We start from the raw sequence: 17,446 nt of genomic DNA on the forward strand, positions 1-17,446 counted from the left end.
CAAGTTTTGGACTGCCCCACCCCAGGGAAAAGACCTCCGCTATTCACCCTACTCATGCCCCTCATAATTTTAAAAATCTCTATACAGTCAACCTGCAGCTTCCAAAGCTCCAGGGAGAAAAGTCCTAGCCTATTCAGCCTCTCCCTATAACTCAACCCCTCTGATCCCAGCAACACCTTTGTAAATCTTTTCTGTACCCTCTCAAGTTTAACAACATCCTTGCTACAGAAAGGCGACCAGAACTGTACACAGTATTTCAAAAATGGCCTCACCAGTGTCCTGTACAGCTGCAGCATGACATCCCAACTCCTATACTCTGACCAACGTTCTGACCAATAAAGGCAAGTGTACCAAACACCTTCTTCATCCCTTTGTCTACATATGACTCCACTTTCAATGAACAACGCACCTGTATCCCTGGGTGTCTTTGTTAGGCAATACTCCTCAGAGTCTCACCATTAAGTGCATAAGTCCTGCCCTGGTTTGCCCTACCAAAATGCAGCACTTCACATTTATTTAAATTAAACTGCATCCTTGGCCCATCTGATCAAGATCCCATTGTACTCTGAGGTAATCTTCTTCACTGTCCACTACACCTCCAATTTTGGTGTCGTCTGCAAATGTACTAACCATGCCTCCTATATTCTCATCCAAATCATTTATATAAATGATGAAAAGTGGACCCAGCACCAATCTCTATGGCACATGGCTTGTCACATAACTCCAGTCCAAAAAGCAAAACTCTACCACCACCCTCAGTCTCCTATCTTCAAGCCAATTTTATATCCAATTGGCTAGCTTCTGTTCGATTCCATGTGATTTAACCTTACTAAGTCATAACAATTCTAGCTATTTTCCATCACAAGTAATCAATGCTTTAAAATGCATTGCTGGGAATGTTCCTGGCTGCAATTTTCTTGTCTAATGCAGCTTATCATGAGACAGATCTCATTCGTTAACCTTTAAGTCATTACAGTCAAAGTGCACACTACACACAGAGTCATTTCAGACACCAAAGTCCTCATGAAATCAGAGCTGTGGGGTTTCTATATTCCCTACAGCATCCAAACAATGCTAACCTTGGAGTAATGAAGGTAAGGTAGTCACAAATTACTGGTAGTTATGATTAAAAATAGCTCCCTATTGTTGGAATATAAAGGTTGGCAGCAGAGCATCTTCTAGGCTGAGGCAACCAACTGACAAACACAACACACTTTTAAGATCAAACCTGACTTCAGTGGGCATTTCTGACAAGAGCCTGAAAGAATTTTCCTTTATTTATAGTATGGATTTAATCTAATTAACAGAACAATTACAACTGTTTCTTTATTAATTTTGAAATTACTTTTTGCTTTAATGAGAGTGTCTTGAAGAATGCTGAGGGAAAAATCTCTTATGAACAGCTGAGGTGGCAAAGGTGTTATAAATATCACTGCTTATCATTTCAATTAAGGGAGGTTGAACCCAGGTTTTATGGAAACTGTTTTAAATATGACAGTTTCAGAACACAGCTTTATCACTGAAATTGTTCTTCCTACTTATCATATGTCTAAAATTACAGAAGACTAAGGTATTACACTTTATTATGTAAACTATTGATACAGATAGCAGATCTTTGTTATTTCAGAAGTTACACAGTTGGCAGTCATTTCTGTTTACAAATTACATTTATACATATAGGCTCCCAGACCACTCTGACATCAGGCTCAAATGTGTTCAGTTTTCAATGTGAACTTGCTATAGAAACCAAAGATATTCAGCAGGTCTAACAGCATCTGTGGTGAGAAACAGAATTATTTAAGAATTAAAAATTGCTCGCGATGTAACAGGTTTTCAGTAAGTATAGAGGCAGGAATAGGGGGAAGAGGGGAGGGGTAATTAGAAAACAGAGGGTGACACCATAGTGTGGCTAACAGGGTGAGCTTACTGGACAAAAAGGCTGTTGGCACAAGGCAATTTAGTATGGTGCATGGCCTTTGCTTTGTAGAAATTAAATGTAGAACAGACCACTTTATGGAACACCTCTGTTCAATCTGCAATGTGTAATCCCATTTTAATTCTCCATCCCGCTCACACTCTGATATCTCTGTCCTTAGCTTCCCACACTGTTCCTGAGAAGCTGAATGTAAGCTTGATGAACAGCAATGGACACACTACAGCCTTATGTTCTAAAGTTTAAATATTTATGATTGTTACATTTACAATCATAGAGTTGTATAGCACGGAAACAAACTGTTGCGTCCGAACTGTCAACGCTGACCAGATATCCTAAATTAATCTAGTCCCACGTGCCAGCATTTGACCCATATCCCTCTAAACTCTTTCTATTCACATACCCATCCAGATACCTTTTTAAATGTTGTAATTGTACCAGCATCCATCACTTCCTCTGACAGCTCATTCCAAACACACACATCATCTGCATGAAAACGTTGCCTTTTAGGTTCCTTTTATATCTTGCCTGTCTCTTCTTAAAACTCTGTCCTCTAATTTTGGACTCCTCTACCCTGGAGAAAGGACCTTGGCTATTCATCCTATCCATGCCCCTCATGATTCTAACCACTATTTTGGACAGTAGCTTTTTTTGACGATTTTGTTATTACTCATTTGCTCCTCTTCTCAAATTATGTTTTGTTTTTCCACTTTTCCCACAATAATAACCTTTGGATTTTCATCATCCTTCTTGTCATTTAATTTTTCTGGCCTCCACTCTACCATATATACCTTTTCTGTCGTTCTTTATCCAATGCCACTCCTATCCCTTTCCTTGTCTCGTAGTTGCCTGAGGACTTGTTCCATTTCTATCTTTTTCCAGTTTTGAAGAAAGATAATTGAGTTGAAACGTTTGCATGACTTCTCTCTCCACAAATAATGCCATACTTGCTCAGTCTTTCCAGCATTTTCTGTTTTATTTGCAATTTAATGAACGTGCGGTATTTAAGTTTTGTATTAGTGAACACTGTTGGGTCATCTACATAGATGGCACCATAAATCAGGGTCCACAGCTTCTAATTAGGCTCACTGGATGTCACCAATCAGCAAAATTCGTGTGTGGTCAAGGACATTCAAACCAACTGTAGCATTCAAACTGCTCCCACGGTCAATCTCAGTGCCCTTGGCACAGGCTGATCAAACCATGTGACCACGTGATCCATATAGCGCTGTTTCAACTGAATCAGAGACAGTCACATTCCTTTCTATTTTATTCATGCATCTCACTTCTGTGATTTCTTTACCCCCCATTTTCAACACAACTTGCAAATCAATTCAGTGAAACAAATGTGTACTAATGACGTCGAACTTCAGCTTGAATGTTTTGCTTATGATTATGCAACTATTGAGGTCTGTCCCCAGTTACAAGGCACAAGTCAGGACTGTGATGGAATACTTGTCACTTGCCTGGACGATGAATGCAACTCCAAGAACAATCAAGAAACTTAACGCCACCCAAGGCCACGCACGCAAGGATGGTTTTATTGGCATCCTTTCCACCACTGTCAAATTTCACTCCCTCCATCAACGAAGCACAGAAGCAGCAATGTACACCATTGACAAGATTCACTGCAGTAACTCACCAAGGCTCCTTTGACATCAGGAATGATATATGATCGCCAATGTTTCATATCGCTGTGGTTGAACGTACATTTTCTGCTCAAATCCCATATTATCGCATAGATTCTTCATATCATAACATTTATTTCACTGTGCCACCTGCTGTGTGGGGATGGAACAGCTCTTTGTCGTGTAACGTTTGTAATTATGAAGGCTTATAATTTAGAACCAATTACTGAAGCAGGATGGGGAGGTGGGAGTCTTCAGCCACTGCTCATCAGTAACTCTGAAGATGCGACATTACACTGGAGTGGAAGTGGACCCATACTCAACACTACTGTGTAGAAGTTGGAACTCTTCCTCAAATTATTTAACAAATCTGACTCCATTTCTCAGCTTCTCCATTAGACAGTACCCTCTGCGGTGATCTTGTGATATGCTAAAATCCAGAACTGGCTACAAAGTGGCTGAAGACTCGAGGGACCGATAATGGTTGCTGGGTTAGGCAAACATTTTATCATTGATTCATGACAACTAAGAAATTTTGAAGATCCTGGATAGACTTTGGAGGACAAAATTTTGGAATAAACTTTAGTCTTCTGAGGATCCACCATTATACGTTCATTGTCGACAATATGTACTTAGAAATAAATGGATTCTTTGCAGAATTCACTCTTAAATCAAGTGTGAGACTCTCCTCTTGTAAACATTTTACCACTGTGCACACTCTCAGATCATGCTCTTCCACTGTTTCGCCATGGATAAGTATATCATTTATATGGCTTATGACGCTGTGATGTTCAGCTATGCACTTTGGAAAATCTCTGTTGCAGATATAATGTCAAACAGCAATACCATTAAAACAAAATCTTGCAAATTGAGTTATCAAAGTTGCAAGAAGTCTTGATTGCTCACCCAATAAAAAAGCTTGCCAAGTGCTGCTATTTGCACTGCATTTCATTAGAAATCTGCTCTTGGACAGTTAAGTTAGTCTCTCAGTCATGGACATTGGATGGATTTCTTTCACTACCTTACCGAGTTGCATATGGCCAATGCAAACATGAACCGATCCAATGGGCCTGTCACTAGGACCATGCTTGAACAACACTGTGTTGGTTCTATGACTATGGAAATGATTCACGCTCATATCGTCTCCTCTAAATGTATTCCAGTTTGTTTCATTATCAGTTGTGATAACTTCCTGCATTTATAAAGGCATGTTACTTCGGTTTAAGACTGTATTTTTTTTACCCTACTAACTTTTGAATTAATTAGGATATTTCTTTTCAAAAGTATCTTTTTGGCTTCTGTTGCTTAACCTCTTCTACCATTTGAATAAGATTGATTTCAAATATGCACCCTCCTACTCAGGACACAGGTTTCTTGTTTGTGAAGTACATGAGGAGTTTCTAGCATCTGTTTTCCTTATTTCTGAAAAGTTGCTTGTCACATATCTTTAAAATTAAAGACAATGACCACAGACCATGTAGCTTAACCTGAGCCAGCTGTAAAACAGTTTTTTGTCAACCAAGGAATCTATCTGACAATACTATAACACTTGCTTCTATTTCTAGCTTGACATTTGGGAGATTCCTATTGATATATATGTCTGCAAGCCGAAATATTTAGTTCAGGTCATCAATTTCCCCTCAGAAAACTTTGTGACTGTCCTAAATCTTCTATCTCTTTTTGTGGGTAGTTCTTCAGTGTTTTACTTTTAGTGGCTGTGTCTTGCTTTGGCACAGCTTTGGTCTGCAGTATTACTAGCATTAGGTTTTAAAAGCTCAGCACTGTAAAGATCTGTGATGTTTCTTTGCTCTACAGTATTGGCAATGACTCTTAGTATCTGGTGTCTATCCTACTCACGTATCAGCTAGTCTTTTGCTTTTTTGTATCTTAAGAAATAAACAGGTTTTGCAGATCTCCTTCACCCTTTATGGCTGTAATGGAGGTTCTCCCAAATCTCATTATGACTTATGGTTTCTCCCTATCTCCTGAAAATATTCTCTGTTAGACCAGTATCCCATACTCAATCGCTGAACACCTATCTGCTTTAAAAGACTTGGTTAGTAATATTTCCCAGCTCTCCACTCAGAAGGTGCAAGTTTTTCTTTGTGGTCCTCTAAGTTTTATTCTTTCATCCCTACCTCATGCTATGGTAGGCTTGTCTGATTGGAATGCAGACATTTTAAAAAAATACTGTTTTGACTCATGCAGTCCTTGAGGATTGGTCAGCTCACCAGCTTAACTTGGTCTTGGGACTACTCCCACGACCAAATGCGATACTATCGTAGGGAGTTGTTCAGAGTAAAGAAGGAGCTGCATGGAGGCAGATCTGGAGTGAGTGCGCTTCCACCAATGTCTGTAATAATGTAGGCCACATCCATGTAATCTAAAAACAGTTGCTTTAAATGCAATAAACGTCATGTTGTTTACTCAACAAGACTCTTCTGGTTAGACCAAAAAGACAGATTCTATGAGTATGAATACATAAGCTGTTGCTTGACTAGTTTGTGAGACATCCCTCCTGATTTTGGCACTAGACTCCAGATTTTGGTACAGAGGAGTTACCAAGGTTGACAGAGCTGAGATTGTCATTATCATTTCTGATGGCTTGGTTGATGCCAGATGATCCAACTGGTTTCATTCTTAAATGGTGGTGAGCGATTAAGCAACAATGGAAGACATAAGATTTATCATCTTGCCCATTGCCAATGTGGGACAGTCCAGGATGTGAATACATAAACATAACAGCCCTTGAATTGACCTTCAAGCAGAAGTACCAAGTGTCAACTCTTGACGACTTTCTGGTTCCCACAATCAGATACCAGTCTTCAGTCAATTTGATTTAAATATGGTTAAATACAGTAGGCTATGATTATTAATTATTTTTCAGAATGAAATAATTTGTATATCACCAACTGTAGTTTACAGATTTATGATTACAACCCAGTCTCAAGGACAGTATACTTTCTCCTAATTGTTAGTCAATGTGATTATTCATCTTATTTGACTTACAAATCAGTGACTTAGAAAAATTAGCTTGCTAAAAAACTGAAAGAAATGAATACCTCATTCATATCTATTAGGAGAACATCGGAGATATCATTAACAATGAAGAAAAATTAAATATCACTAATTGCATAGAATTAGATACTTTGAACAACACATTACAATCAGTTAATATTGTGCTTAATCTAAAGGTGTAATAAAGATGTTTTTGGGAAAGAAACAGTTGAATGTCTATTGTGTCCGATGTTCTTAACTTTCAGATGCTGAATTGATTTAACTACCTATTTCAGCAATTGAGTAATGAGTATCGCTCTATGTATTTGGTTAAAAAGAAGCAACCAGTAAAAGAATACCAAACATTGAAAATCAGTGGACAGTAGCTACTTGCTGCAGCGAGCTCTTACTCAGTTCAATGAGGATGAGCACTCACATTAGCACAGGGATGAAGCTTTATCCAGCACAATCCACATATTGCACATAAACTTTACAAAATAATACTAAATTCAGATAGTTGCTGCTGGGTGAACTTCAGTGTAAAACATGCACATTTTCTCCACTCTCTTCAGTCTTGTCACGAAAAAAAATTAAACTGCGATTGACCTAGAGCTCCTTTGGTTTGACATTTGTAGCATTATAGAATCACAAATCAACCATAGCAGCAGAAAAGCACAGCATCCATTACTAGGTGTAACCCTTCCTCTTTATAAATAGGCATATCATATTGACTTAATGTGAATAGATATAAACTTTACTCGTCATGCTGTTTGAGAAATAGACCTCAAAATCAAGAAAATATTTTGGGCGCTGAAGGAAGCATTCTGCCTCTCTGTGCATCATTTTATGGGCATAAAAGTATAAACAGATACGTTGATTATACAGATTTTCATCACATCATTGTTCTTGTATAGCAGACATTTGGCACACAGTAAAATTCAACAAACAGCAATGATCAGTTAATATGTTTTGGTGTGAAGTTGGTTTTAATGAGGATAGTGCCAGATGTCAATGTTCCTCTTTGAATAATGCTTGTTTTAATGTCCAGAGGAAACATTGGAAGAAACAGGCAGAATTTATATAATGTCTGATCAAAACTGTCATGCCTCCAACAATGTAACACTCCCTCAATGTTGTACTGAAGTATCAGCCTCATTAATGTGCAGTGATCCTCAATTGAGGGCTTGCTCATAATGTTTGATTGTAGAAGGTGAGAATTTTACTATTTGAACCAACCCCACATTTACTTTAATAAAACAAAGAACTGCAGATGCTGGAGATCTGAAATGAATAAAAACAGAAATTGCTGGAGAAATTCAGCAAAAGAAACTCAGAACTGTACTGAAGAATGGTCACTGGACTCAAACCGTTAACTTTGTTTTCTTTCCACAGATGCTGTTGAACCTGCTGAGTTTCTCTAGTAATTTCTGTTTTCATTTGCTTCATGTTTACTTCAACCTAAAATTGTGACTTGTTTGATGCTGAACTGGAGTATTGCTGAGCAAAGGAATGTACTGTTGAAGCTTTTCATCTTGCACTCATCAGGACAGAATTGAAGGGATAACCAGTCTCAAAGGGGACACAGCAATTCCCTGGTACATTCCCCATTGTAATGCTTTTGTCAATCACAGTCAACCTGCCTGATTTGAATCTGAACAGAAGTTTGGCAGCTACAGAACAGAAGTTTCCCTGTCACATTCTCCATGACAACGCCTCTACCAACAACAGACCATATACCAACCAATCAGCACCCTCTTCTTACGCAGTATAAATTGTGCCTATTTAGAGTTAGCATTCTCATAATTCCGTCCTGATGAGTGGATGACAAAAATCTTCAAAAACGTCCTGCCTTTTTCAGCAATGTTAATCTAAAATGGCTAAAGTGGGTTACACTAAGTTCAGAAAGAATTCAAATCTTCTCTGCAGAGTATTTATTGCCAAAAGGAAGATGATGACAACACACCAAATGGCAACCAGGATCAGACCACTAATGTCAGGAAGGCAAAGAAACCATAACTACTCATATTCATCGATCAATGTGGAAGTTAAATGTGTACATCTAGCCGCTAGCACAAAAAATAAAATTTGCAAGTAATATTTCCATCTATTGGGACTTGCTTTGGTGTTGAGTTGGTTTGTATGTCATCATTTAAATATAAATGCACTGAATTCTGAACAACTCCAAACTTCACTACTTCTAAAGAAATCCAAGTCAGAACCAGTTATATGAATCAGTTTAAAATCTTCCTTTTGATTTTTTTGTATTAATTCACAGGATGTTGATATTGCTGGCCAGGTCCAGACGGCAATTGAAAGTCAACCAGATTGCTGTGGGTCTGGAGTTCCTTGTAGGTCAGACTGAGTAACAATGACAGATTTCCCTCCCTAAATGACATTAGTGAACCAGATGGATCCATGGTCATATTAGACTCTTCATTCCAGATTTTTATTGAAATCAAATTCCACCATCTGGCTTAGTGAAATTTGAATGCAGGTCCTCATAACATTACCTGGGTGTCTGGATTAATACTTTAGTGATAATACAATTTGTGTGATGATCTTGCAGAATTCAATATTCTTTTGTACATACCATTTATGTAGCTCTTAATTATTTTTTAGTTGCTTAATAGGTTTTATTTTTATTCTTTGAATCTAATTCTATAACTCAATAAACATAAATTGTATAGAGTTAATACTGAGTCGCAAATTAAGTACAAAAACACTTTAAGTGGAAAACAAGGGTAATAATAATTGCAAAATGAATAGCCCTTTGGGGGTCATTGTCAAATATCTATGGTTATTTACATTACAATGAGGAACCATTAATGAGCAGGCTAACTAATGAATGCATTAAAAGAAATTCTCAAACAAAATATTTCAGATGCGTGTAAAAAATACACAATTCTTGCAACTGTAATTGTCTAAATACATGAAGCAGTGGTTAAGAAATTTACAAATACATGATATATCAAAGGTTTATAGTAACAATTGGGAATTCTGATTTTTAAAAAAATCATGAATTTTCTTGAACATTAGTGATAGGGAATTATTTGAGAGCAGTTTCGAGTGCTGTCAGATGTATGATGATCACCGAAGTGTGCTGCATTACGATAAGCCACACCTTTCAAATCCACTGGAGGTCTTTGAGGAGGTAGATCAATTAGCAAACAGTGATTATTTGGTGGCTAGAATACACATATATTTTAAGAATACATTGACAGAGTTCCACATGGGAGCACTTAAACTGCAAGGAGCTTCCAAGGGAACTCATGACATGTGGGCCTCATTTTCTTTTTTTAAAATTTATTATATCTGCTTTACATTATAGAGTTACCTATGAATACACACCTAATAAGACTAAGTCAAATTTTTATCGAAAGCAAAAAGCAAGTGGAAACAAAACAGCAGCCAGTTGTATAAACTGCCCAATTTTTTTCCTTTAATCTATTGAATCCACTTGATAAAATTTCTGAGACATTTAACTACTGCCTTAAGAAAATTAGTGTGCAGGTGCAGCAGGCAGCAAAGAAGGCAAACCATGTATTAGCCTCCATCGTAAGAAGATCTGAATATAGGAACAAGGATGCCTTGCTACAATTATACAGGGCATTGGTGGGGCCACACCTAGTATATTGTATGCAGTTTTGGTCTTCTTATCTGAGGAAGGATATTCCTGCTGTACACGGAGTGCAGTGAAGAATTATCAAATTGATTCCTGGAAATGGCAGGACTGATGTTTGAAGAGAGAGTGAATCAATTATAATAGTATTAACTGGAGTTTAGAAGAATGAGGAGGGATCTCATAGAACCAATGAAATTTTAACTGTTTGAGGCAGGAAAGATGCTCCCGATGGTGGGAAAGTCTAGAACTAAGAGTCATAGTCTAAGGAGAAGGGGTAAACCTTTAAGGACTGAGATAAGGAGAAATTTCTTCACCCAGAGAGTGGTGAGAATTTACTACACAGAAACTGGTTGAGGCCAAAACATTTTAAGAAGGAGGTAGATATAGTTCATGTGCTAGTGGATCAATGGTTGGGGAGGGGGTTCGGGCAGGATTAGCGTATTAAGCTTGCTGATCAGCTGTGATCATAATGAATGGCAGAGCAGGTTCGAAGGTTTGAAAGGCCTACTCCTGCTCCTACATTGCTATGAACTGGTTGAATGTTAGATTTAAAAGTAGCAAGTACGTGCAGAGATGGATGTAGTCAAATACTGGAGGAACACTTTTATGGGAATATAAATAACTCTGGTCAAGAATAAATGTACTTCAATGTTACATTAAAATCTTAGACCCCTTTGATTGTGTCCAAGGGCTGTTAGTGGGACTGCTTTATGTCTGTGCCATTGGGGGCAACTTGAAGAGTGACTGCTGCATGTGATTCTGACATGGTACATGGGTGCAGTATGGAATTTGAGCATCGTTGGCAAGGTCAGCATTTGTCATCCATTCCTAATTTCTGTCAAGATGATGAGGGGAAGCTGCCTCCTTGTATTGCTATTTGATCGAGATGTTAAGAAGGGAGATCCAGGATTTTGAGCCAGTGACCGAGAAGGAACGATTATAAAGTTCCAAGTCATGTTGGCGTGTGGTTTGGAGGAAAACGTGCAAGTCATACATCTGTTGCCCATGTTCTTCTTGGTGGTCGAGGCTGTTAGTTTGGATGATGCCATTGAAGAAGTTGTCACAGTGTATCTTGCATGTTTTACATAATGCTGCCTCTATGCATTATTGTTGAAGGGAGTGCATGTTTAATTTGGTGGGGAGCTGATCAAGCAGAATACTCTATTTAGGATAGTGCTAAGCATCTTGAGTGTTATTGGGAGTCACACCTATTCAAGCAAGTGGGGAGTATTCCATCTCACTCCTCACTTGTGCCTTGTAGATGGTGGACAGGCTTTACAGATTCAGCAGGTGAATAATTAATCTTAGGATTGCCAAGCTCTCATCTGGTCTTGTAGCCATAGTATTTATATGGCTTTAGGTATTAATCAATGGCAACAGCAAGGAAGTTGATAATGGAAGATGCAACAGTATCCTTGCCTTCCCAGCTCATGCAACCTTACATCATGATGCCTTCATCCTCCTCCTTAAATAAATTGTCTGTGTACCATCTGCACTCTGCACTTTCCTTCTGTTTTTGCCAGTTCAAATCTCACTTACACACAACGTCCTGTCCAGCATGCAACATGCAATGACCTTTCGGAGATTCTGTTTAGTGTACACCAAAGGACACCTCTAGATCTGATGGGACACTTGAATCACTCTTGTTTAGTCCAGGATGCAGGGATTGCCAAATGATTGCAAACTGTATCTTTGAGAAGCCAGTCAGATTTACTGGCTGAATCAAACAAGTCAACAGTCATGTCTGTGGGCTGCTAACTGGGACGTTCTGCAAATGTCTTTGGAAAAGCCCTGGTGAGATTTGGCGGCAAAAGCATTGAAGACTATGTTGATTTTGACAGCCACAGTCTGGCCACTAGTTCTGCTAGTCACTCTGCAGATATCTTCCACCAGCTGATGTAACAACCTGTGCATCTTGAAGCAGTGCTGTTCCAATATGTCAAGAGAACCTAGCCTCTGCCTATGTTTCCTTTGTATAACTTAGTGACTCTGATGAACTGCAGCCCTTTGTTGCTGTCCAGCTGCATGGTTTACATCAGTAGGCTTGTATAGTCATATTGTTCCTCACCTGAAGTCCTGGTCAGTGCATTGAGTATAGGAGTTGGGAGGTCATGTTGCGGCTGTACAGGACATTGCTTGGGCCGCTAGTGGAACACCGCGTACAATTCTGGTCTCCCTGCAATAGGAAGGATGTTGTGAAACTTGAAAGGATTCAGAAAAGATTTACAAGGGTGTTGCCAGGGATGGAGGGTTTGAGCTATAGGGAGAGGCTGAAAAGACATTTAAGAGGCATCTGGATAGGTATATGAGTAGGAAGGGTTTAGAGGGATATGGGCCAATGCTGGAAAATGGGACTAGATTAATTTAGGATATCTGGTCAGCACGGACAAGTTGGACCGAAGGGTCCGTTTCTTTGCCGTCTATCTCTATGACTCTAAATCTATGTGATTGCAGTATTTCTAATTTATCCTGGAGTAATAGGTGGACAATACTCATTACAAATTCACAACATAGTTACAGTACTTCAAAATACCTTAGAACTTAAAGGATTTCAATAAACGTGGTCTCAGTTAGGACCCAGATCTTCTCTCAGGCAGTTTCTCTGTTTCAACTAACTCTTCAGTCCCCAGTAAGCTTAAGCTCAAATATAGTTACATAGATTGGAGAATTGACTAACAATCAAACACTCATCAGTCAAACCATTGAACACTACCTTTTTTCCCTTTTTAACTCGAGACATTATTTTCAATAAAGTAATTTCTTAGAGTTCAACTTGTTTGTTTTCTCCAAGTATAATAATTGTCCTTAAGATACAAATTTTGTAATTTACTTCATAAATTTGACATTCTAGTTCTGTCTGATCAATCAGATGAAGCAGATTAGCAACATCACTGAAGAAAGGGAAATGTATCCACATAATCAAGTGTTCCTTTAGGCCCTTCTTCTGACTAAATGTTTACATTGTGTGTTTCAATATGAATCTTTAATCCATCAGTCATGCTGAAAATTTTGTCATCGTTGAGACCTGTTAGAGGTGCTCAACTGTGCTGTTCAAATGTGCACACTCACTGTTCTTTTACTAGCAAAATTCTACTCAACATTGATGAAATTTCTCCTTTTGTCCAGTATGTATATTAATCAAAGTGGGGGTGTCACAAAGGCTTTATCACATAAATAGTTTTTGGAAGTTATTCACAGTTGTGCATTAATAGATATATCAGCAGGGGAAATGGAATCCAAATGAAAATCACACCCTCCTCCTCACATTGGAATTGTCTCTCGTCTTGAATGTGTCTTTTTGTGGTGCTTGTATATATTTGTGGACTGTTCCTTTTGGGATGGGATACAAGTGCTGTGCTTCACTCTTAAGAAGCAACTCTTCCATGCATTGAACTGAAGAAGTCCTCTTCTTCAATGACCTGCCCATCCTTTCAAAATGCTTCCACTTAGAGCATGAGTGTGACATTTTCTCTTGCATTGGACATAACATTGTGACTTCATGAGTATTTACACAGTTTCAGCAAAGTGCTACAGTACACGTTGATGAGATTGCTGCTATCTCCCTGTCCATCACCCTTGTACTTGAGCTAGGTGGCTAAGTTCTGTCTGCAATTCTGAGTGGAAGTGTGCATTGCTGTGTAACCTCTACAAATCTAACATGGCAGTTTCAATTCAGACAATCAAGGGTAGGCTTGTTTCTAAAGTTAGATTATCTTGCATGAGATGTTTTGAATTACAGCCTTTTCAATTAATTGATCACAAATGATCTAATTTGCTGGTGTACCAAATTTATATCGGGAGCATCCCAGCTGCTACTGAGTGTTGGTGGTGAAGCGAGTGAACGTTTGTGGTTTGATTGGCACAAGATCCACAGGCATCCACTCCATCCACCATCAACACTCAGTAGCGGCAGTCTGAAATATCTACAAGATGCACTGCAGAAATTCACCAAAGGTCCACAGACAGCACCTTCCATACCAATGAACACCTCCATCTAGAAGGACTAGGACAACAAATACATGGGAACACTACCACCTGCAAGTTCCCCTCTAAGCCATCACCATCCTGATAGAAATATATCGCCTTTCCTTCATTGTCACTGAGTCAAGATTCTGGAATTCCCTCCCTAAGGGTATTGTGGGTCTACCTGCCGCAAATGGATTGCAGCGGCTCCAGAAAGCAGCTCACCACTCACTTCTCCAGCACAACTAGGGATGGGCAATAAATGCTAGCCAGCCAGCAACACCCACATCCCACAAGTGAATTAAAATAAAAGGGAAACAGCTGCAACACTGCTGCATACTGTTTCATAGGTTCACTATTTACCAGGGACTTCTGACGGAATGTATATTGTTTGATCATTACACTTTTCTTTGGCTTGAACTATTTTTTGAGAGCAGTTACTACTCTGCAAATGGTTGCATCTTTGGTGAGCTGTTTTATTCTTTGGCATTCTGCTCCAAAACAATGCACAAGTATCACGTTTTTTTACACCTAGTTGCCACATCAGACTATCCATTCCTGTGGTGAGTGAGCAAATCTTGAACCCTGAAATCCAATGATATAGGAAATCTTCTAACAAAGAGGCAAGTACTTCTGGAGCTGGCAAATTAACTTATTCTCAACTGTCCTTGTCACCAATTTTTGTTATGCATTCACCAGTTTGCTCGTATCTTACATCTAATTTCTCTCAGAACAGTGTAGAGATGATATTAGTTTCAAATCAAAAACAGATTTATTAAGAGTACTTTAAGATGTCTCAGATCTTACAGGATTTCAACACATGGCCTCAGCTGGAACCCAGTTCTTGTCCACTTTTAAATTAACTTTCTGAAATCAAGATTACATAGATTAGAGAACCAATTAGTATAATAAAGCACCAGATCAGCCACACTGCTGTAGGTTAAAATTCTTCCTAAAGCATGCCATAATTCCAATAAAAGAATGAAGGGACAAGAAAGCGGTAGACATAGAACTCTTTCACACATAGTTTAGAAGTGGTAAAAAAGCTGAGCATCATTTGCAATGCTCAATACTTTTGACCAAATAAGGATTCGCACTATAAATCCTGGGATCAATAACACATTTGAATCATCAATAACTTTTAAGAATACTTCTAAATAATTTAGTAATTATTACAAATGTACATCATGCTAGATAGCAGGGAGAATTTCCTGCTTTTTCTCGAGTAGTGCCGTAGAATTCATTATATTCACGTTGGTTTAATATCTTTTCTGAAAGTCAGCATCTTTGAAAGCAGCCCTCCCTTAGTACTGCTCTGAACTGTGAGCCTATGTTGTGTGCTTAAACCTATAATCGAGTTTGAGATATCCAACCTAAGCTGAATAAAATATTCTGGCATATGGGCAGGAATTCCATATCCTGAAAAGTTATGGGGTAACAAAGTGCACTAAGAATGATAGGATAGGTTAACTCCTGACTTAAATCAATCCCTTTTTTTACAATCCAGTTGTATTAACAGAAATCAGAAATATCCTGAAACGAGTACATAATAAAAATGTATGCTTCTACAAAGAGATTTGCCTTTTGTAACCACAGCAATGAACTTTGATAATACATTGCAACTTGATTATTTATTATGCAGTTTGCCACAAGAATGGTTAGTACATAGTCCCAATTTCTATCTTTGATAGTTACAACATCAGGTTTAAGCAATTCTCAAGCACCTAGTGAAACTTATCCCAGCCACTTTTGTTACATAGTGTAGCATGCTCTGAGACGAGCAACCACAGCATTACAAAGTGACCATTAGTCTGCAAACTAATGCTGCAAATAAAAAGACACAAAAGGCGGCTTACCAGCTTGATTAGTGATTATGGTGAGAATAGCATACTGCCTGGGAATCGTGCTCTCATTGGAGACTCCATTCACTGACTCAATCTCAAATGTGTAATTCATGTGGGCAAGAAAGTCAACAACAGTCACTGAAGTATTTGTCAAGCCTGTGTTGCGAGGTACAAAACGCATGCCTCCTCCACAGAGCGAGCACTTCTTAGGGCCTAAGCCACACATCTTACAGATGACATTGTAGGTGAGATCTTTCCGTCCCCCTGTATCAACTGGTGGACTCCACTCAAGGATTAGCGATGAGTCATTAATGTTGAAAATGACATTTCGAGGGGTGGAAGGAGGTCCTGGGGGTAGAAAAAAGGAACACAGAGTGTTAAACCTCTCTAGCTGCATCATTTTCCTAACAATTATAGTTGGTTAAATCAATCAAATGTCGATCTCTGTGCTTTCAGGATCCTTTAGAATTATGCTGTATAATAATATCTAACAAGAGTTGGAGGCTACCATGTCATCTTGTACCTTTAAATCACACCGAGGATATAATATTGACTTGCCAAAACAGTTCTGGGACTATGTTACATGCTTGACCTTTTCTGGCTGTGATATCACCAATCCAACATTTTTATACAGAAGTATGCATTAATTCCAAAGCAGCTTTAGTCCACAATTTCCTCTTCTTTCTTCAATGTACAACTGTGAAAAGTTGTCACTAAAGACTTGTGTGGATCGTGTTGAATGATGCATTTGCTGTATCTGCCCTCAATATAGATTTCAGCCTTTAAGTAGAAATGTTTTATTTCGTGCGAACATGTGGATTAGGAACAGGAGTGTTTGGCCCGTCAATCCTGCTCCATCAGTTGTTTAGATCACCGGTTGATTAGATTATGGCCTTAACTCTACTTTTCCATAGAACCCACCATTCCCCACTCCCACCACCCTTTGACTCCTGTGTAAATCTACAGTCTACCAGATTCAGCCTTAGAAATAGTCAATAACACACCTCCACCGATTTCAGCTGAAGAGAATTCCACAGACCAAAGACCCTCTGAGAAATAAAATATCCTCGTCTTCATCACAAATTGAAGAAAGCTTATTTTTAAACTAGTCTGGCCCAGGAGAGGAAACATTCTTTCAGCATTTACCCTATTAAGTCCCAATCATGGTCGTATATGTTCCAATAAGATTAACTCTCATTCTTCTAAACCCCGATGGATACAGGTCCAAACTGTTCAACCTTTCCTCATCAGTCAACCTCTTCATCCCAGGACTCAAGCTCCGCAAAACTGCTTCTAATGCAATTATTTCCTTCCTATTAAAAAGAGACTATAACTGTACACAGTACCCCAGTTGCAGATTTACCAAAGCCCTATAAAACTGTATTAAATCTTCTGCACTTTTATATTCCATTTCCTTGCCATAAACAACTTTCCAAATCAGTATGAACTGGCAAAAGAG

At 38.7% G+C, this 17,446-nt stretch overlaps 1 protein-coding gene across 3 annotated transcripts in view; it reads right to left on the reverse strand.

Annotated features, from left to right (window-relative positions):
• epha6 (eph receptor A6) overlaps positions 1–17,446 on the reverse strand; it is a 590,517-nt gene that overhangs the window by 212,704 nt on the left and 360,367 nt on the right. Inside the window, exons 6-7 of one of the 3 annotated variants that reach the window (XM_048603196.1) lie at positions 16,000–16,335; positions 14,969–15,010 (exon numbers count right to left, since the gene is read on the reverse strand). In XM_048603196.1, the coding sequence (XP_048459153.1) occupies positions 15,003–15,010; positions 16,000–16,335 (344 nt within the window). In that variant the 3' untranslated portion in view covers positions 14,969–15,002. Of the gene's footprint in view, positions 1–14,968; positions 15,011–15,765; positions 16,336–17,446 lie in introns of those variants that run through there. The other 2 variants (XM_048603194.1, XM_048603195.1) reach the window with 2 other exon arrangements.

The sequence above is a fragment of the Rhincodon typus genome, chromosome 11 (genome assembly GCF_021869965.1).
Source record: "Rhincodon typus isolate 14 chromosome 11, sRhiTyp1.1, whole genome shotgun sequence".
NCBI lineage: Eukaryota > Metazoa > Chordata > Chondrichthyes > Orectolobiformes > Rhincodontidae > Rhincodon > Rhincodon typus.